This window comes from Microcebus murinus, chromosome 5 (genome assembly GCF_040939455.1).
Source record: "Microcebus murinus isolate Inina chromosome 5, M.murinus_Inina_mat1.0, whole genome shotgun sequence".
NCBI classification, from domain to species: domain Eukaryota; kingdom Metazoa; phylum Chordata; class Mammalia; order Primates; family Cheirogaleidae; genus Microcebus; species Microcebus murinus.
In genome coordinates, this window is record NC_134108.1 from 111,562,064 (window position 1) to 111,583,435 (window position 21,372).

Here is a 21,372-nt window from a genome sequence, read left to right on the forward strand (position 1 = left end):
CATCCAGGCTCTGAGGGTCTAAGAGGGAGCACAAAGAGCCTGGTCCCCAAAACTGGAATGGGCAGTGGGGCACAACAAGTGTGCCCTCCCATTGGGGCACAATGGGAGACAACATCGACACTGCTGCAGAAGGCCTTTATTATGACTCGGACCCTGTCCCGCGGCTGTGTTCAGGGGACCAGGCTCCTCCTGGGGAAGGTGGGAGGCAGCCTCACACCTGGCAGCCCTGAGTGCGGTAGTCCTGGAGGAAGTCTCTGAGCTGGGCACAGGCTGCCCGCTGTCGGCTGGTCTGGCACAGGCGCTCGGAGGGCATCTCCTCGATCCAGCTATTCGAGTCCAGCAGGTACTGGGGACTGCAGGGGCAATGGGGGCCAGCAGGGGTCAGGAGGACGGCAGGCAGAGCAGAGAGGAAGACCTAGCTCTGAGGGGTGGGGCCGAGGCATGGGGGTTTGCTCCCTCAGGAAGGTGGCGAGGCGACCAGAACACTCACTCTCCGTTGAGGTCATGTGTGGCCCCGTCCAGACCCATGATCAGATATTCTTTTCCAGGCTCCAAGTGCAGGCGGCAAGAGGCTCGCACCAGGAAGTTGCGGGTCTGATCAGCAGCGGCCTTGACATCCTTGGCTGAGAAATAGCGTGGGCCAGAGCCGTAAGCGGGAGGCGGTGCACAGTGGCGCAGGCCCAGGGCTCTGCGTAACCCTCTCATTTAACCTTCGACACCCCTACAAGAGGCACTACTGCACCCCTATTTAGGGGCAGGCCTAGGGTGTCTGAGAGGCTGAGGGGATCTGCGCTCAGACTTGTCTGGGTTTTCACAGCCCCAAGTGGTGGGCCCCAAACCAGACCTCAGCCTCCCTGTCTGCCCCCACCCCGCCCCTCTGGCTCCCTCCATACTGAAGTGCAGGACTTGGGTGATCTTGGTCTCAAAGAGGCGGAAGGCAGCTCTGCTATCTTCTCGGAGAACCTTAACCTGGAAGCCTAAGGGGTTAGGAGAAGAGGGGAAGGTTGAGAGGCCCAGCGGCTGAGAGGGCTGGAAGGTGGTGTCAGGCTGCCTGTGGCCTGAGAGGAACAGGCAGACCCAGGAAGACCAAAACAGCTGGTCCCGAGGGCGGTCGGGCGGCCAGCAGGGAGACTGACCGTACTCCACGCGGGGGTAGTAGCAGGCGAACTTCATCCTGTAACCATCCTCCTCCTGCAGCCCCCGCTCCAGGGTGCGACGCTGGCGGGGGCACTTCCCTGAAGTTGGGGGCCCAGGTAAGACAGTGCTTAGGCCCCAACCGTGCCGTCTCCCCACTCCAGCCCCAGGCCCCAGTCTCACCCTCAGCACACTGGCAAATGTCAGCGGAGCACAAGGTAGACAGGAGTTTGCTCTTACTTGGAGCCCCATAAAACACGGAACATCTGTGCTCTAGGGAAGAGCAGAGAGGAGTTAAGGCGTGAGCAGAGAGGAGTTAAGGCGCATGCTGCTCCTCTCTGCCTCCTCAGTCCCATGGAGTCCCAGGGCTCCAGCCACCCTTCACTGCCCCAGTTCCTGATATCCTGTAGGAGGGCACCTACACCGAACCTCCCCAGAATGCCAGAGCGCTCACCGGGGTTGTAGTAGTCATACAGGGCCGCACTGGCCGGCTGCACCAGCCCCACAGCCACCTCCTGCACGGCTCCAAAGCCCACGCACTCCCGGGAAGTGGGGACCTGGGACGAGGTGGGGAGGAGAGATCAGGGGCCACTCCCTGGCCCACCTGCTGCTGTGCTGATTTCCTTGGCCTGCTTCTGTTGGGTCTCATTGGTCTTATCGCCTGTGCCTTCACATTCTGTTACCTTCCTGTTGATAGAGCTCTAAAAGCTGCTACCCAAGGTCTCTGATGACCTCACTGCCCAGATGGTGACCTTGCCCCAGCCTTCACTGCCCAGGTCCTCTGCAGAGTCTTGCATCATGAACATACTCTCTGCGAAACTTCCCGAAGCTGAGGGTTAGCTTCCGGGCTGCCCCAGCTCTGACCTGGTATTGCTCACACTCTCTCCTCCCTTCCCTTCCTCTGCACTTCCCATGGGGGTCTCAACCACGCCCCGGCTCCCACCACGCCCATCCAGGCTGGAGTTTTCCAAACTGAGCTTTCAGCCCCATCCTTGCATTAGGATTTTGGCAGGACTTCCAAGTTCTCCAATGCACTCTGCTGCACCCCGAACCCACTCACCCTCCTGACTGCCTTGTCTCTGTCATGGATACCATCGGGTCCCTTTATTTGCCGTGACCTAACAGCAGGTTCCACCACCCCGTGTGAGCCAGGCACCCAGGTCCTAGGCCTGACTCCTGTCTCACAGCCATGAAGCCCCAGCCCAGCCCAGCACCCAGCAGGGTCACTCATATGCTGGGCCCTCGCACCGTCAGCTCCCTGCCCACGAAGATTTCTAGCTCCACACGCTCCGTCCTGTGTTGACCCCGAATCCTCTGCCTGGCTTCTCTAGCTGATGGGGGCAGCCCCTCTGCAGGCCCAGGCCAGGGGCATCTTCCTGACTCACAAACACCTGGCTAACGCTGGCCACCATGCCTTTCTCACATTTTCTCCCAGATGTTACAGTAAATGTTCAACAAATGTTTTGAGGGCCATCAATGGTTGATAACTGTTGTAGCCAAATAAGGCCATGAAAAGACAATCCAACTGCCATCGATAGCCACCATTACTCTGTAAAGCAAAATACACTTTAATATTTTTAAAAAAACTAGGATGCTCAACAAAAAAACAGAGGCAGCCCCTCAAGTGGAATAAAAGCTGCTTTATGGCCAAGCGCGGTGGCTCACGCCTGTCATCCTAGCACTCTAGGAGGCCAAATGGGAGGCTTACTCGAGGTCAGGAGTTTGAAACCAGCCTGAGCAAGAGCGAGACCCTGTCTCTACCAAAAATAAAAGGAAATTAATTGGCCAACTAAAAATATATCAAAAAAATTAGCCGGGCATGGTGGCACATGCCTGTAGTCCCAGCTACTCGGGAGGCTGAGGCAGGAGGATCGCCTCAGCACAGGAGTTTGAGGTTGCAGTGAGCGAGGCTGATACCATGGCACTCTAGCCCGGGCAAGAGTGAGACTCTGTCTCAAAAAAAAAAAAAAAAAAAAGTTGCTTTACGGAAGGCTCCCTTCTCACCCTCAGGGTCCCCGCCTGGCACTCGGTGCTGCCTGCGCTTACTGCGCTTAAGGCAGTGGCCCCCTGGAGGCCTGCCCCTCAGTGCTCTGTGGCTCATGTGGCTCACACTCTTGTCCTAGCCCCCTGGAGGCCTGCCCCTCAGTGCTCTGTGGCTCATGTGGCTCACACTCTTGTCCTGGCCCCCTGGAGGCCTGCCCCTCAGTGCTCTGTGGCTCATGTGGCTCACACTCTTGTCCCGGCCCCCTGGAGGCCTGCCCCTCAGTGCTCTGTGGCTCATGTGGCTCACACTCTTGTCCTGGCCCCCTGGAGGCCTGCCCCTCAGTGCTCTGTGGCTCATGTGGCTCACACTCTTGTCCCGGCCCCCTGGAGGCCTGCCCCTCAGTGCTCTGTGGCTCATGTGGCTCACACTCTTGTCCCGGCCCCCTGGAGGCCTGCCCCTCAATGCTCTGTGGCTCATGTGGCTCACACTCTTGTCCCGGCCCCCTGGAGGCCTGCCCCTCAATGCTCTGTGGCTCATGTGGCTCACACTCTTGTCCCGGCCCCCTGGAGGCCTGCCCCTCAATGCTCTGTGGCTCATGTGGCTCACACTCTTGTCCCGGCCCCCTGGAGGCCTGCCCCTCAGTGCTCTGTGGCTCATGTGGCTCACACTCTTGTCCCGGCCCCCTGGAGGCCTGCCCCTCAGTGCTCTGTGGCTCATGTGGCTCACACTCTTGTCCCGGCCTCCTGGAGGCCTGCCCCTCAGTGCTCTGTGGCTCATGTGGCTCACACTCTTGTCCCAGCCTCCTGCAGATGTCACAGGCTCTCAAGAGCACTGGCTGCTGACACGGCTGTCTTCCAAGAACCCTCACAACACACACTCAGCAAACCCCGGTGCCACCGGCCCCTTCCTGCATCGCCCCTCCCCACTCACCGAGTCAAAGTAGAGCAGGACGTGGGGACCCTCGGTCTCAAAGTGACTCACGTATCGGTCAGAGAGGGAGGTCAGCTGTGGGGAAGGGGAGACAGTCACAGGTTGGTGGCCCTGAGCCCTGCGCATGACAGGGCTCAGCCCCTGGGGAGCAGAGGGCTGCTCTGGGCAACTGCCACACCTTTTCCAGGTCAGCATGTAGGGCACGGAACCCACTCAGGAGGGTGATGTCCGCGATGGCCATGCCAGATAGCCCCACCTTGCCGTTCCGCCTGTGGACAGACGTGACCTGCCATCAGGCTCAGCCGCAGGCTCAGACGCCCAGCCCCAGCCCCGGCGCCGCCGCCCTGGTGCCCACCAGATGCACACGGCGTACTGCACCCTGGGCTCCTGCTCCTCCGCCGCCTTGGGCGCCTCCCTCCTGCGGCGGCTCCTCCGACCCTCAAACAGCTGCAGGGGCGTCACAGGCTGCACGTGGGCACCTGGGTCATCCCTGGCCAGGTGCTCCTCATACTCATAGTCCTCATAGTCTTCGTTTGCTTCCACTACACAGGAGCATGTGAGGAGGGGCCAGGGTGGCAGCTCGGCTCCCCGCACCAGCCCCTGCCAGGCCCCGAGGCCCCTCGGCCCAACACTCACTCATGTACTCAACGTGGCCCTTGACTGTCACTTCAATCTGAAGGTCCTGGCAGGTCGTATTCTTCATGTCCAGGACATTGTAGGTACGAAGAACCTGGCTCAGGAAGGGGCAGGGAGAGGACACAGGACGTTTGGGGGCACAGACCTCTTTCCAGTGCCACACCTATAAGCATCTCCCTGAGCTAAGGGACTGAAGCCTCCAGCCCCTCTTGTCCCCTCACTGGACAGTCCCCACATGAGCGGGCACCAGCTACGCCACAGCTGTTGGGTGAGACAGTGAGACAGAGAGAAGGAGCAGGGCCCTGCCCTGGGAGGCCAGCATGCCAGACGTGCACGGGGAGGCTGGAACAGAAGGTCCAGGAAAGCCTTCTGCCTAAAGCTTGAAGGAGGAGAAAGAGCTTGTCCTGCAGATCAAGAAGCAAGAGAAGGACGCGCAAGGCAAAGCGAGCCATGTCAATGAGTCGGTCTGTCTGCCACATGAGCCACGATGCGGTGGGAGTCTGGCTTCTCTCCAAGGCTAATCTGACCGGTGTTTTCGTAAGGTCAGTCTCACTGCCATTTGGACAATGGCTTAGACAGGTGAGGCCTGGAGAAGTTCCAACTGTCTCAGCACAGAATCCAGGACACCAGTGACGAGGGCCCCAGGCAGTGGGGGAGCAGCGGAGGAGTATGGGGGCTACAAGGAAGGGCTCAGGAGACGGGCACCTAAGACAGCCTCCAGAGCGGCTGCACCTCCTGCGTGGAAGGGGCTCCCGTCAGACAGCCAAGGGACACAGAGGAAGAAGGGTGTGGGACACACTGTGTCCTGAGTGCTGTGGGACATGTGGAGCCCTGGGTCAGGGAAGAGCCTGGGCTGAGGAGCAGGTCATGGGGCCATCCCTGCTGAGGAAGGTTAGGTGTCCAGAGATGGGGAGGACAAAGCGAGGGAAGCACCCGGGACAGAAGCCTGGGACACCAGCCCTGAGGTGCCCTCCTCCTTGCCTGGGCCACTCTCCTGTGGCAGGAGACCACGGGTCTACTGAGACCTCCCCTCCCTCCTCTGCCCTAGCCCACCACGCCCCTGGGCCCTCACCTTCAAGGTTCCTTTGCTGTTTCCTCCCACCTCCACACTGATCTTGCTGCCCAAGGAAAACTTGCAGCAGCAACAAAGGGAAAGAGATGTCAGAAGGCGCAGGAAACCTGCTTGTTGCTCCAAGCACTTACCGCCTCCCGCAAACCCCCGCCCCCTCCCACCTCGCATTTCCACAAAATTTCTCCTTCATGTGCGTTATCTCACTTCAGCCTCTTAACAACCCTGCTGAGTGGACTCTGCACACGGCATTTTATAGGCGAGAGAAAAGAAACTCAGAAGTTAGGTAAGTGCCTGCAGGCCACACAGCCAGGGAGTCAGTGCCTTGGGGATCCCGGCAGGGTGGGGGGAGGCTTTTGGCCTGGCCATGGTAGGCCTAGGCTTCACGGCAACCCGGGCAAGGGAGTGGTTCACCTGCAGCTCTTCCTGCAGCCCCCGAACTTGGTGGTTGTTCAGTTGCAGCACGTGGGACTTGAACCCATTTCGGCCTATGGAGCTGAGAGTCACGTTGAGTTCCTTCTCCTCGGTGGTGTGGGCAGCGATCCAGTATGCGGACAGGGCATCCAGGGCGATCACCGTGTCCTGGGGAGGTTGGACCAGAACTCAAGGGCTTGCTCTCAGGACTACCCAACCCCAGAGTCCTGGGCAGCCCCTACCTGGGTGCTGCGGAACCCCCCTTGGAAGCCGCCCTGACGGGAGAGCCAGGCTGCAGCCTGGTCCGCCATCTCCGCCTTGCCCTCGCGAAGCAGCAGATGCAGCAGGCTGTAGGCTGTGGTTTCGATCCACAGGGCTGGGGCCTGGGGCACAGGGTCTGCTGGGCTGCGAGGAGCCAGGGTGGGCGACACAGCATTGCTCTGAGAACTGGCGACTAAGCCCCAGTATAGGCTATCTGGAAGTGAAGGGAGACTCACAGTGAACAGGGCAGGGCAAGGACAGGATCCTAGTCGCCTGGCCCTTGGATGCCCCCGTTAGGCTCCGATTCTACTGCCAAATCATCCCTGCTTATACTTCAATTCCTTCTCAGGATCTGCACCCAGTCTCTCCCTCTGGGCACACTCAGTGATCCCAAAGTCCGCTGGGCCCTAGGCTCACTGCAGGAACCCTCTTTTTTCTTTTTTTTTTTTTAAGACACAGTCTCACTCTCTTGCCTGGGCTAGAGTGAGTGCCGTGGCGTCAGCCTAACTCACAGCAACCTCAAACTCCTGGGCCCAAGTGATCCTACTGCCTCAGCCTCCCGAGTAGCTGGGACGACAGGCATGCGCCACCATGCCCGGCTAATTTTTTCTATATATTTTTAGCTGTCCAATTAATTTCTTTCTATTTATAGTAGAGACGGGATCTCACTCTTGCTCAGGCTGGTTTTGAACTCCTGATCTTGAGCGATCCTCCTGCCCCAGCCTTCCAGAGTGCTAGAATTACAGGTGTGAGCCACCGCGCCCGGCCTGCCTGAACCCTCTTGTCCCTCACCGCCAGTCTCCTGGGCCATGGCCATGAGGTTGTTGTGGGCAACATCCTGCAGGTCCTGGGGGGCCTTGGTCAGCGTCAGGGCATAGGCCGTGATGGCGGCTGCGTGGGCACCCAGGAGCCCAGCACTTGCTTTCTCCCCCACGAATGAACTTGCCTTTGAGATGGAGGTTTCCTGGAAGAAAGTGGGGAGGAACGTTGGGGGCTGGGCACCTGGACTCCTGAAGAGAAAGGGGTGCGGCTGGCAGCCAGTGAAGGGCAGGAACGTGCTGTCCTCACCACTCTCTGCTTCAGCTCCCCTGCGTCCTGGAAGACGGCCAGCCCGTGATGAAGGGCGATGACCACAAAGGCTGTGAGCGCCACGGTCTCATCATTTCCCACCAAGCCCCCCTAGTGAGGGAGAAAAGAAGATGTCAAACAGGAAGGGGATGGGGCAGAGAGTCCTCCCGCTGGTGCTCCTCAGCCCAGCTTCCCAGTGTCCCCGCACCTGCATGTCCCGGTGGATCACTGGGCAGGGGTCCTGGAACGAGCCATCAGCCTGCTGCTGGGTCAGCAGCCACCTGGCCGTCTCCTGCAGCTTTTCAGGTGAACCACCCACCTGCTCCTGAGCCAAACTCAGTACCTTGAGCACGAAGGCAGTGAGCCTAGAGGGGAAGGAGGAAGAGTGGGAGACAGTCCTTCTAGAGGACACAGCCCCACGGCCCCAGGGACCTGGTTATTCACTCTCCCATTGAACCAGCTCTGCTCCCACCTGCCCTGACCCCTGTCAGGGACCTGGAACCATCTCCCAAGCTCACCAGGTGCTGCTGTCCCGGTGTAACCACGCCCCATAGGAACCGTCTGTCTTCCGAAACTGCTGGATCCGCATGTAGCCTTGGAGAGGAGAGGTGGCTGCTCAGGTGACACCCACTCTTCCACTGTTTGTGCCCAATGCCATTCTCCCTGTTCCCATTGGGGACCTCCTTTCTTCCAGCCTCCTGGGCTGCCCATCAACTTCCATTAGCTGCCCCACCCAGCCCCACCCCTGCTCGCCCCACACGCAGAACCTTTCTGGATCAGATCCACAGCATGGTCCTTGGTCTCAGGGGGCAGCGTGCTCCACTGCTCTGTCTTGTCCAGGTAGCGGGAAGCAGCCAGTGTTGGAGCCAGGTAGACCATGGTTTGCTCCCCACAGCCTCGAGGAAGCCTCAGGAGGGAGGCCAGGCCTCCTGGTGACAAGGCCCCCTCAGAGCCCAAAGTGTCCAGTGGATCTGAGGCTATAAAGGAAGGAGAAGGTGGGGATCAGAGGATCATAGGCTTATGGTATCAAAAGGGGTCTACAGGCCTCACATGAATCTGAGGGTAACCACTGGGAAGGACTGGAGAACCCTCCTCCTACCTGTAACCCTAACAAAGGTGCTGAAATCCCCATCAGGAATAACATTGGGATCAGAGTTGCCAGGAATTTCCAAGGTCCGGCCTCGGTGGTCTGGGGAGATGGGAGAAGTTGGCAGTCTGTCCTGCTGTCCGCATCTCTGGCCACCCACATCCCCTTAGGAAACCGATGGCTAGAGGTGGGGGGAGGTCACTCACCCAGGGGGTTGAGTTCATAGACCAGCTCCTCCCTGTATATGGCCCCTTCCTTCTGTCTCGGGGGAAACATGGCTGTGAGAGATCACACAGGACTACGGCCTGCCCTCCCTACCCCCCCACCCTGTGCAGGCTCTCCCAGGACTTTGAGTTTAAACTTCAGGGGTAGATCTGGATCAGAATTGAAGATGGGAACTGAACAAAGCATTGGGCTTGGGTGTTGGGCCCTTGGCCTGCCTAGCAGAGAAGGCTGACAGTAAGGGATAGAGCTGGAAACCCGGGGACCTGGATTCAGGGTGCTCCATTCACCTCAATTTGCAGAACCTTAGACACTGCGTCCCCCACAGGGAATTCGAAGGACCCTCGAGCCACCACCTTCAGGGACACATCGGCAGCTGCCATGGGCACCACAGAGAAGGCAACAGGCCGGGCACAGCCTGCAGGCACCAGCACCTGCTGGGCCAGCCCTCCACCCCCAGCCAGGCACAGCCCTTCCACTGGGGACACGTGGATGCTCACCTGGGGACGGGAAAGTGGAGATGGCCAGGGCCCCAGCCCAGTTAGGCTCCCCACCCCTCACCTGCCCCTGCCTCCCCCCAGTCCCCATGTGCTCAGGCTGCCCCTGGGCCTCACAGTCAGGTTTTTATCCAGGTAGTTGTAGAGGACAGGTCGAAGCTCAAGCTGCTCAAAACGGCGGACAGACACAGGCATGCGGAGGTGCAGGTGGAACTCGCGGAACACTCGGAGCTGGGCTGGTGTGGCCACACACAGGCCTGATGGGCGAGGGAGCATGGGGTGGCAAAGATCAGACGCCTGTGGGGCATCAAGACCTCAGGGCTGCAGGTAACCCCGCCCTGCCCTCAGCCTGCCCCAATCTCTGGCCCAAGCCAGGGCGGGCCACACAGCCTGCCCCACATCTCTGGCCCCTTCCTTCACTGAAAGCAAAAGGCTAGGCAGGGAGCCGGGTAAGGGAAATGAGGAGGGGCAGCCTAGGCCCAGGCAGGGTGATCTTGCCTTTGCTTTTAGACAGGCTCACACCGTGGATCTCCCACGTGGTCAGAGAGTCAGGGAGCCACAGCGTCAACCTGTGGATTGGGGAAAGGTGGAAAAGCCCTGTCACATCCCGGCCAGCCCCAGATGCTGCAGCTCAGACACAAGGCCAGGCCCATCCACAGCCTCACGTTTGCGAACGGTCCACGGGTTCCACTCTCCAGAGCCAGTTCTCCGGGAAAAAGCTGCGCACGATAACGTCATCCTCGTCGATCAGGTCCTCCTCCTGCAGGATCTCCTGCAGGGCTGGGGGACACAGTGGGCGGGAGTGAGGAGGGGGATGTTCTGCCCTTCCAGGCACTGCCGCCTGCCCCCAGCCCCACCAGCACCTCACCTCGGGCAAGGCCCTCCGGGCCCCTGGCCTGGCTCTTCCTGCGCAGGCTCTCAGCAAACTGGCAGCAGGACAGGAAGGGCTCCCGGCAGGCCGGCTGCCGCACACGGGCTGCCCGCTGCTCGCAGGAGCGGGTCATGGGCAGCCGCGTCAGCCCGTCCTGGCAGCAGCGCTTGGCTGTGGGGTAGGCATACTGGCCCACTGCAGGGCCGGGTGGGTGTGAGCTCGAGGGGACAAAAGGGAGACACCTCAGCCCCTACCTTGACCCCGAGGTCCACAAGGACTCTCCTTGAGAGACCAGCAACATAAGAAAGATCGGGGGAGACAGCCACCTGCCCATCCACTTTTAACCCTGGAATCTGGATCTCTGGCCAAATACCACATGCTGGCTCACTGCAGAGCCGGGGGCAGACAGGCAGACCCCCGACCCAAATGGAGAGCTCCAGCTGCCTCCTAGGCACACACAACTCACACTTCTCACTAATCGCCTTTTGGAAGTTCACGTTTCTCTTCTCCCGGGCTTTCCTCTCCTTGGGACAGCTCAGGCCTGGGAGACAGCAAGACTGCAGTCAAGGCACCAAATGCGCGGCCTCCCTTTCCCCTGCCCAGCCACTGCCACCTCTCCTTTTCCTACTACCCCCAGGCCCTTCCTCCTGCCTTATCTATCTGCCACCCACTCCCCCTCCTCTTCGGTTCTCACTCTCTCTGGCTGAAGTCCATTTTTCTCCATCAGAAAAGGCCAGGCCGGCTGCCTGGAACACTTGAAGGGCACTGTCCCCACCCCCAGGACCACAGCTGAGGTCATAACTGTTCATAACTTCAAAGACCTGGTGAGAAAAAGCAGGGATGCTGGGAGCCAAGAGTGGCCGGGGGGCAGGACCAGCCACTTGGCTGTGGGTCAGAGGGCAGGGAAGAAGGGACAGATATGAAAGAGATGCAGATAGTGGGAGACAGAGACCAAGGCCAGGGGAGGAAGCAGCCCCAGGCCTGAGGGAAGGGGGAGGAGTCTGTGGGAAGTCCCAGTGAGCCCCAGGGGCTGGGCCCAGGGCTCAGGGCAGGGGAGTGGGGGAAGAGCCATGGAGGAGCTGGGGAGGTCTGGACAAACCCTGCGCATGTCCAGGGGCTTGTGGGACCTCCCGCCCACAGCATACAGAGCTGTGTCCACTGCTCCCAGTGCCACCAGGGCTGGGGAGTCGGTCTGCAGGCGGAGCTTTGCACTTTCCCCAACACGATAGTCCTTGGCGCCGTCCACACTCAGCTCCAGCTGGCAGGGCAGGGGTGGGAGCAGTCAGAGTGGAAGAGCTCCTTTCAGTCCCGGCATCCTTGCTGCACCCCAAACTAAATCCACTGCCCTCTTAGCAATCACCCTGGCCTCCGCCATCTCTCCTGACCCCAGCTACCTTGCCCTCGCAGGCCCCAGCCTGGACATCCACGCGCAAGGAGTTAGCCACTGGGAGGCCTCTATGGTAGTAGAAGGCCACAAAGTAGAAGGAGGGCGCCAGGTGATGGTCCACAAACACAGAGACCGTGGTCAGGGCCCTCCTGGGCTCTCGGCTCACAGACACGATCTCACCCCGGGACAGAATCTGAGCCAAGAAGAGGAGGAACAAGAGTGGTTTCCTCTTCCTGCTACAGCCCCAGCCCTGAAGCGCCCCAGCCCCGTCCAGAGGGCTCCTCCCTGCACCGCTGCCCTGCTGGGCTCGCGGGCTGACACGCACCATGTAGTAGTAATGAGAGAAGGTAGCCCCGCTGACGCCCACAGCTCGCATGTTCAGGTTCAGAGTGTCCCCAACATGAGGGAGCCGAGGATCCGGCCGCTCAATAGACAGAAACCCAGAGCCTTCTGACGGCGGGGCTCCCACGGTGAGCCAGGCTGTGGCTGGGTGCAGGGAGCCTGCAGACACCTAGGGAGAGGGCAGAGGGGCAGGTGCAGCCGGGGTCAGTGTCGAGGACCTAGGTACCCCACTCCTGCCCACAGGCTGGGCCTGGACCCTCAGGAACCCAGCCTCCCCGCGCCTCCCCCACCGAGAGCTGCAGCTCTGAGGCGGTCTGGGGAACAACGATGGGGACGCTGACGCGGCCGCTCCCATCTGTGTTTTGTTGAAAGTCCTGGAGTTTGGAAGCAGAACCAGAAGACAGCGTGGCAGAAACCTTGACAGGAATGCCAGAGGCTGGGGAGCCAGACACCTCCCGGACCAGGGCCTAGTGGGGGGGGGCGGTAAAAGAGAGTGGTCGGTGAGACCCTGTGCCCTCCTCACAACGCCCCTCCCCTCCTCAGCCTCTGCCTCCAGAAGAAACCTGCAGCAGGAAAGGGGCCCCAGGTACGAGGTGTCGCTTGGTGTTGCTAAGATCCAAGGAGAAAGGAGATGACACGAACCGCCAGGATGTGAGCTCTGCCTCCTCCATCTCCCCCCCTGCAAGACAAAGGGAGAGAGAGGTGGAAGGCAGAGCTCAGCAGAGAGGAGCAGGAGGGTGGGGCGGGGGTGAGAATGGAGTGTTTCCCTCCCGAAAGACAGTGAGCTCCTCAGGGCACAGGCGGGCTTGAAGCCCAGCCCAGGACCTGGCACACAGGTGCGTGACAGAGTCTGCTGCATGAGCAGATGCCCGTTCATGAGTGCGTGAGCAGAAATAAGATGAAACAAGCCGAGCAGGGGAGAGGGGCAGAATCACACAGAGAGAGCGGGAGAGACCAGGGCTCTGTCCTGGCTTTGAGTCTGAGGTGAGGCGGGAGATGTCAGGGTGGTGTTGGTGCTAGAGAACAGAGGGTCAGCTTAGAGGCGGGGACAGGGTCTGGGGTTACAATAAGGGAAAGTCAATCACCTGGAGACTCAATGACGGCTGCCGCAACATAGAGCCGCAGCCCCGGGAGGTCAGCAATATTAATATTAAGCTTCTCCAGGGCACCCTGGAACTCCACCTTGGAGAGGCAAATGTGGCTCTGGCCATCCACCAGCTGGGGCAGAGAAGAAAACAGGACGTGGGTGAGGCTGAGTCTCCCACCTGGTCTCCCTCGGCTCCCTCGCCTGCTTTGCCTCACCCTCCTTCCTACCTTGGTCTGATTCTCCAGCCCCCGAAGGAAAGTCTTTGCGCCATCCTCACCCAGGAGCCCAAAGCGCACGTACACCACACCCCGCACTGGCTTCCCGTAGATGTACCTGTTGCCACAGGGAAACTGGGAAGAGGCTGGGCCAGGGCTGGGGAAACAGTGATCTGGGGAGGGAGGCGGGGCTGCACAGCCACTCGCGGGCACAGGGAGCCCAGGGAGCAGGACCGGGCGTTGGTGGGCTGGTTACCTGGCCTCGATGTCTAACTGCATGTCACCAAGATGGCCAGGCACTGTCAGGATGTAGGGCTTTCCAGGGCTGATCTTCACCTCAAAGTTGGGAAGAACTGAGCCAGAGCAAAGGGGTGGACAGGTCAGCCTCTAGTTCAGAGACTCCTTCCACCCAGGGTTATGACACCCATATCTCCCTGGCCCTGCCCTTTTCCCACCTCTCTCCTTCCACCCTAATTTCCTTCAGAAAAGCAGCTGCCTGTCCCTTGTGTCACCAGCTCTCACCATATTTCTTCACCTCAAACTGGGTGCTGCGGTTGGATTCCAGGCTGTCTGAGAATCGGGCTGAGATGGTCCAGGTCCCTGGCCTGAGGACGGGCAAGGAAGGGACGCAGCCCATCTGTGCAGGAGGGCCACAGAGAGGCAGCAGCCTGCTTCCTGGGGAGAGGACTGTGGGGATTGCCAGAGGCTCAGGAGGGTTAGGGCATCTTGGGACGTGACTGTGCGGGATAGGCAGAGAGCCTAATGGGAAACAGGAATTGGGGTGGCGTGGCTGGGGGGCAGCGCCCAGATCGGGGAGCTCACTCTGAGATGTCTGGGATCCCGAAGTCATCTTGGAAGATGGAGGGAGCGTGTACCTCCTTCTTCAGCACGCGGAGACCGTTAGGGCTCTACAAGGGGAGGAGAAGTGACGGCAGGAGGTCACATCAGTGGCCAAGGTCAGGAAGGCAGAGGTCAGCGACTCACCTCCACTGTGATCGTTATGGTGTCAGTGCACGGGCGCATCTTTTGATCCAGAGTAAAGACCCGGTACCGAACTGGGAACGGAGGATGAGAGAGGTGAGTGGGAGCCCACGTGCAAAGGGAGGGTGGGCCCGGGAGGGGGGCCCAAGCCCAGGGAGTGATGAGAAGGATACATGTTTGCTAAGCAACCCTCCTGTGTGGCACTTTCCTTAGGGTTACCTCACTTAAGGGGCACCCAACATGTCCTAGTGGGCTGGGAAGGGGCTGAAGGTAGAGGCCCTGGGGCTCAGACCCACCCCGCTGGCCAGGGTTATAAACGGGCTGGTCAGTCTGCAGAAAGAGGTGCCCCCGGCGAGAGGAGAAGAGCAGGTTGACACCCTGGACATCTGTATCTCTGCCCAGAAAGTCTTTCAGCCATGGCGACTGGGCCACCAACTGGACCTTGGGGCCCCTGAGGAGGTGATGGAGGCCACAGCTCTTCGTGTCTTTCGTGGGGATCTGTCAGGAGGGAAAGAGTGAGTAGGTCAGAGAGCGAGCAGACAGACCCGGACAGACACCAAGACAGAAACATGGAAGGAGACCACTGGGGTGGGAAGAGAGGAAGGGAGGAGGCCAGTGGGAAGACGAAGACACTTACAAGAAGACAGAAGGGAACAAGACAGGAAGCCCCCAAAAGCGGCAGGTAGGTATGGGTTCCGGTTACCTGGAGACTGAGAAGTATGAAGTCTTTTTCTGAGCTGAGGGTGAAGCCCACCTTCGGAGAGCAGGGGACGTTACTATAGGATGGGTTTCTCAGGAACACTGATCCTTTCACTACCTGTCCTGGGGGGGCATCCTGGAGCTGCACCCCCACTGATAGAGGGACCCCCAGATGAACCACAGAAGGAGAGAACAGGAGCAACCTGGGGAGAACGGTGAGGGCCGACAGTCAGACTTCACTCTGACCCCTTCACCCTGGCTCTCCTCGCTCCTGAATCAGGTCCCACTGCCAGCCCTGCCCCAACCCCAGCAGCCGGCATCGTGCTTCCAGGACCTGGGCTTCTGCAGAGACAAAGCAAAGAAGCTAGAAGCCCAGATGAGCCCCCAGAGGAGCCTCATGGCTGCAGGATCCAAAATGGGTCAGATCGTCAATCCGTCTGCTCCCTCTGGTCAGTCTAGGGCTTGTGGCAGAGTTGACTCTGGACCTTGCTCCTCCCCTGGCCCAGGATGGCCGGGAAACCACGTGACAGCCCAGAAATGCAACTGGCCCCAGGCCCAGTGTTGGGGGTGCACCCCGGACACCTAGGTCTCTGAGGGGATCTGAGAAAGTCTTGGCCCAGAGATCAATCCTGTCCTTCCCTGTTAACCCCTCATCCCAGTGCCTGGACACCTCCTCCCGATGAATCCCTGTGGGTGCATGCATGCATGTGAGATCCTATACACATGGGTGTATAAGGGCCCGACACAGCCCAGACACATAGGCTATTTAAAGTCCCTAACAAAACATGGATGAGCTTCTAAGACACTTGTCTCTTGTTTTCACCCCAACACAAACTGAACTATACAAGGCTTTTGCTTTTTGTAGGCCCTAAATGATATTCTGTGGTTCTGGAGATAGGTGCTGTCTCACCACCGCAAGGAGAACTGATCTGAACGTCAGAGTTAACCCTTTTCCTGTCTGAACAATGAGGCAAAGCTCAGTCCTAGGTTTGGCTTTACCTTTACCCTCAAACAAGGCACTCAAACAACCATCACAGTAACCAAAGCACATCCAGAAAATAGCACAGGCAGTACTTTATTTGGCAATTTCAACACAACATGTAGGGAAAAGAACCTTGTCCTCCTTCACCAGCCTTCCCAAAAATCCCACCATCCTATCTCAAGAGAGAGGAACAACAGCCCCTTTCTACATGGAAGGCAGCAGCCACGGCCTTGGCACCGTTTCTGGCTCCTCTTCCACAGAAGGGGCCAGGAGCATCAGCCAAACCCCACCACTGGCTCAGAGCCAGGCAAACAGCAGCAGTCACATCTGACCCTTTGGTCAGATGTTGGGTGAGAGCCCAACACTCATGCTGGCTCCCGAGCCTTCCCAAGGTGATCGTGTCTCAGCCACCATCGGGGAGCACTCCAGGGCCCCTCTCGGCCCACTCTAGGGAGCTGTGCAATGATGAGCAGAATCCTCACGTCTCTGGCAGGCGGAGGAGGGTTCCAGAAGTGGTGGAGATGCTGTGTAGGAGAAAGACAGGGTTGGTGCCAGACACCTAAGCCCATGGTGTAAGGAGAATTCAAAACTTAGCAAGGGGTATTCCTGGGTTCCAGAGAATGACAGAACAGGGCTGCACTATGAAGCAAGCATGAGCTGGGAGGAAATCTAACCTTGGGTCATTGCTTTGTCACCTGCCAGAGGTGGGGGACTTACCAGTCCACCAGCTGGGCCCCAATGAGGTCGTGCACATGGTAGGCAAGACCAAGACGCACCGCAGCAGGTGCCCGCCGGCCCAGGAGCTCAGATAGGAGTAGCTCCCGGTACTTGGCCTTGCGGACCATGCCGAGGACGGCCTGGCGCCCTGGAGGAGAGGGTGGCACAGGAGAGGGGAAACATGAATAAGGACTAAAGAACTGAGGAGCCACCAGAAGGTGCTCTTGAGGGGCTGCAGGCTTGAGCTGCAGACATGTACCTTTAACAAAGTACTTGATGAATCTCCCAGCTCCAGGCACAGCTAGCCACCAGCTCCCAGCATCTCGGACGTTGAACACTCCAGCATTCACCAGATGCCTGAGGGTAGTGGGAAGCCAGGCGAGATGAGGCCTGGACTCTGAGAACCACCTCTCCTCCCATCTGTTAATGTCTGCACACTAAGTTTTCAGAAACATGGGCAACCACACAAGAGGGCCTGAATAACAAAGCCCCAACCTCGGGCAGCTCTCAGTGTCCCATTTGTTCCAGTCCCCACCTGGACTGCCCTCCCTCCACACCTCTTTTCCTGTTACTACTTACTCGTTCAAACAGCTTCTCCTCTCAGAAGCCCTCCTCTCATGCCCTGACACACGCCCAGTCGTGGGACTGAGGAGAGACATCAGTGTGCTCTGTGCTCCTGCCACGGCCCAGGCATACCTCACCCTGGCCCCACCACCCCACCGAAAGTATCTGTTTCCCCACATGAGATCAGTACTTTGGTCTGTTTGTTTCATTTGTTTTAATGTGAATGTTTAGGGGCACACCATCTCCTACCAGTCTCTGTCCTCTTAGTCCCAGTATGATCACCATCGGGCTTTGATCGTCCCTGACAGGCCCCTATGTGCCTTTTTTAAATTTTTTGTTTTTTCATATTATGGGGGTACAAATATTGTTAGGGTTACACATATTGCCCCTGCCATTCCTCCTCCCCTATGTGCATTTGATAAGCCACCCAGATCTCCTGAATTCTAGTCTAAGGCCTCAGGTAAGACAGGCCTCCCCTCTTACAGGGAGGAGCACAAACTTTAGGTCATTTCTATTAAAAAAGAACAGTCAGACTTTTTTGGCAGGTCCACCAGAATGAAAAGGAAAAGGCTAAATGGAACTGAAGGAGGCAGGGAAGTGCCAGATGCCTGACTCTGTTGGTTCCACAAGTCTCACGTGATCTCTGAGTCCCTGAAGCCAAAGGTCTGTATCATTTGGTCCTGCTGGAAACTAAGGTCCCCACAGGCTGGAAGCACCAAATCCAGAAACTTCTGCACTGCCCCAGCATACGGTTGCCCATCACAGGCCTTGAGGACCTGGAAGCAGAGATGAGAGACGTGGGCCACCCTCATCCAGCACCAAGCTCCATCCCCAGGACAGCATTCCTCTTCCTATCTTCCGTCCTGCTCCAGTCCTGCCCTCCTCATGCCCTTCCTTCTTCCCCTCTTCCCCCCATCAGCTTACTACTTACCAGAGCCCTGTGCCCTCTCCATGGGATATGGGGTAGAGAAATTGTTTCTTTGTTTTTAGTTCTATTCCCCAATTTCCCTGCCCTGCCCCGCCACCCATGAGATGCACACAGTCACACCTACTCTGGTCCTGTAGTCCTCAGTGAAGATAATTCCGTGGGCATCCGAGTCAAAGCCCAGCTGGATAATTCTGATCTCCCTCTGCTCTTGAAGCTCCTTCTGTCTCCACAGAGATGGGAATGAAAAGAAGAGTGTCAGAGTAAGATGCTCTGCTATACTCTGGGGACTTTGGGGTAAGAAAAATTCGTTTGCCAGTATTGGCGCATTCTTTTCTTAGTAAAGGAAAAACTGTGTGGGAAGAGAATCAGGTGCACCAGTAAGTAGTCTTTTCCAACTAATTACCCACCCTTGCATCTACCTGCTTTATCAGTAATAAATAATCAATATAATTTTCTGTGACCAGTCATATGCCAGGCACTAAAATAAAACAGTGATTAAGACACAGGTCCTGGCTTCACGGAATCAACACTCTAGATTTGAGATGGAGGAAGGTGGGGAGGAGTATGAGATAAAATGTTTAAAACAAATGAAAATAAACCAGGACTTCTGTTTATACTAACACAGCAAGAACCAACCCATCTGTTGAAAATTAAAATTCGGAATAAAACATTATTTAAAAATTATTTAAGCATTAACCACTTTGGTATAGCGCTCACTGGCCTCGAAACCTTGCCCACAGCCGGCACTCACAGTCCACACGATGGCTTGTGCTGTGCATTGGCGACAAATTCATTTTGCTCTTGTGTGATGAGGAAAGCTTTAAAGCACTGAAAGCTTGTTTTACTTTACAGGCAGCTTTACTTGTAATGTAAATCAGAATAGGTAACATATACATATATTTTTTCATTACATTATTTTTAAATGTTCACAATTTTATTTTGATACATGAAAAATTAGAAAAGTCATATCACAGCTGTTGGCTAAAGTCGACGCTCGGCTGTGCGCCTTCATATCACAGCTGTCTGCTAAAGTCGCTGTGCGCGTTGTTCTGTGGCTGTGGACTACAGTCGATGCTGGTCCTCAAGTGGTTAAAGAGCTCACAAGTTAATAGATATCACCAGGCTAACACTGGGTGAGGTGGCTCACGCCTGTAATCCTAGCACTCTGGAAGACCGAGGCAGGATGATCACTTGAGCTCAGGAGTTCAAGACTAGCCTAAGCAAGCACAAGACCCAATCTCTACTAAAAATTAGCCAGGCATGGTGGCACACACCTGTAGTCCCTGCTACTCGGGGACTGAGGCTAAGGCAGGAGGATCACTTGAGCCCAGGAGTTTGAGTTTGCTGTGAGCTAGGCTGACACCACGGCACTCTAGCCCAGGCAACAGAGTGAGACTCTGTCTCAAAAAAAAAGAAAAGAAAAGAAAATTAATGAGGAAAATGAAGTAAAAGAAACCCAAAAGCAGAAGGGAAACAGAAAACATGCAAAGAAAGCTACAAAAGCCACCCTCCTCACTCTTCCTACTGGATCTCACCCACATCCACATACTGAACCACTTGCTGCTCACCCCTATGACTTGCATTTCTTTCTTGTTTTCTTTCTTTCTCTCTCTCTTTCTTTTTTCAGAGACAGGATATCACTCTGTCGTACAGAGTGGCGCAAGAAAGTGAGCACTCAGACCAAGGATCTGGTTACCTCAAAGCCCCCCAACCTTGAATTCTACCTCCACAGGGCTATGATGTCATGGCAGGCACATCAGAGCCCAAGAGAGATGCAAAGGTGGTTTTTCTGTTTTCTATGATGCAATCATTCAGCTACAAGCTCACCGCAGCCTCGAACTCTTGTATTCAAAAGATCTTCCCACCTCAGCCTTCCCAGTAGCTAGGACAACAGATATGACACCATGCCTGGCTAATTCTTAAAATTTTTTGTAGAGACAGGGGTCTCCCTATGTTGCCCAGGCTGCTTTCAAACTCCTGGCCTCAAATGATCCTCCTGCTTCAGCCTCCCACAGTGCTGGAATTACAGGCATGAGCCAACACACCTGGTGACTTGCAATTCTGTATCATTGACCCAGAATTCTCTCCAACCCTCATATCCAACTGTCTATTACATTTGCCTTTGGATGTTCCACAAGTACCATCAACTCAACTTGTACAAAATTAAACAAACCATCTATCCCCCATTAACTCAATGTGCTCCTAATTCCACCAACCACCCAGCATGTCGACTAGAAAAGCTGAGAATTATCCTGGACTCCTCCCTCTTCCTCACTCTCCACATCCCCCAACTCATGCCTGGCTCCCTACCACACTATCTTAATTTAGGCCTTCGCTAGTTCTCAGCTGCAGTATCCTCCTAATTGATCTCCCTGCCTCATCCACTACCTCCAATACACCATTCCCTCTCCTGTTTCACATTCTCTACCAGCTCATCGCCTGCGGTGTAAGACGGAAACTTTGACGTACAAGGCCTGCCGTGATCTGAAGGCTGCCTGCATTCCCAGAGGTGTGTGCTCCAAACATCCCCTCCCCCAAAAGCTTTGTTCCTCCACCTCCAGGATCTGGCATGCCCTCTACTGCTTGAGGGACTCTTGGTGCAGTGCCCGCCCCAGAAAGCCCTAACGCTTGCTGAACGGCTGGCGCGCCGCCTGAGTGACTCAGTGACAGGAGACTTCAGGAGTGCCTGCCAAGCAGGGACGGGATGTCTAGCGGTCGCACTGACGCCCCTCACCAGCTGCCGGTCTGCCACCGTCCGGTCAGGCACCAGGCTGTACACCTGGCTCCTCAGCACGATGGGAGGCAGCGCATCCTCAAAGAGGCCTCGCGGGAACAGCTGCACTAGCTCCGAGACTGCCGCGCGCGCCGACCCTGGGCAGAGAGACCGGGTCACCGAGAGGAGGGGCCTGCGGCGGGGAGCAGGCCAGCTGCCGGCGCGCCGTTCCAGCCACAGGCGAGACCAGCCCAGGCAAGGCCCCGCCCAACTGGGGCTCTTAGCCCCGCCTCGGGTTGCCATGGTTACCTGACTCGCCCCCCAAAGGCTCCGATTCTTCAGTCCCTCGCTCCCGCCGCCTCTTCAGTCCAAAGGCCTCCGGGACCAGGCGATGCCTCTTCCGGCTCATACCCCGGGATTTTATGGTACCAGGGAAGGGGTGGGAGATGAAGGAAGAGAACGTGAAAATATGGCCTTCCGGCGCAGGGCAGTAACGTACGGACGCCGCCGGGCGTCCCTCCCTGTATGCCAGACTATGTGACTCAGTGTAAGTACCACGACGTGATGACGAAACAGGCGTCCAT

At 57.4% G+C, this 21,372-nt stretch overlaps 2 protein-coding genes across 3 annotated transcripts; both read right to left on the reverse strand.

Moving 5' to 3' along the window:
* Positions 1-116: 116 nt before the first annotated feature.
* C4A (complement C4A (Chido/Rodgers blood group)) lies at positions 117-15,373 on the reverse strand. The gene is made up of 41 exons (XM_012741119.3): positions 15,219-15,373; positions 14,889-15,087; positions 14,482-14,683; positions 14,189-14,259; positions 14,027-14,112; positions 13,727-13,809; positions 13,461-13,557; positions 13,217-13,322; positions 12,988-13,120; positions 12,466-12,581; positions 12,193-12,369; positions 11,886-12,071; positions 11,568-11,753; positions 11,273-11,431; positions 10,868-10,994; positions 10,640-10,714; positions 10,171-10,368; positions 9,968-10,082; positions 9,801-9,871; positions 9,420-9,559; positions 9,096-9,305; positions 8,790-8,841; positions 8,596-8,685; positions 8,264-8,473; positions 8,015-8,090; positions 7,705-7,861; positions 7,497-7,607; positions 7,221-7,392; positions 6,410-6,642; positions 6,168-6,335; positions 5,757-5,816; positions 4,685-4,778; positions 4,404-4,590; positions 4,227-4,317; positions 4,049-4,123; positions 1,589-1,691; positions 1,318-1,407; positions 1,137-1,235; positions 894-977; positions 491-623; positions 117-353 (listed from the first exon to the last, which is right to left on the reverse strand). The coding sequence occupies exons 1-41, from the start codon at positions 15,281-15,283 to the stop codon at positions 212-214; spliced, it is 5,229 nt and encodes a 1,742-aa protein (XP_012596573.2). The 5' UTR covers positions 15,284-15,373; the 3' UTR covers positions 117-211.
* Positions 15,374-15,943: 570 nt separating this feature from the next.
* Positions 15,944-21,316, reverse strand: WHR1 (winged helix repair factor 1). 2 transcript variants are annotated; one of them, XM_012741136.3, is made up of 8 exons: positions 21,098-21,316; positions 20,810-20,946; positions 18,200-18,295; positions 17,784-17,923; positions 17,163-17,228; positions 16,843-16,940; positions 16,584-16,731; positions 15,944-16,390 (listed from the first exon to the last, which is right to left on the reverse strand). In XM_012741136.3, exons 1-8 carry the CDS (start codon positions 21,195-21,197, stop codon positions 16,345-16,347), a joined length of 831 nt encoding a protein of 276 aa, XP_012596590.2. In that variant the 5' UTR covers positions 21,198-21,316; the 3' UTR covers positions 15,944-16,344. The 2 variants fall into 2 exon arrangements, with proteins under 2 accessions (XP_012596590.2, XP_012596591.2); XM_012741137.3 differs by lacking the exon at positions 17,163-17,228.
* Positions 21,317-21,372: the final 56 nt, after the last annotated feature.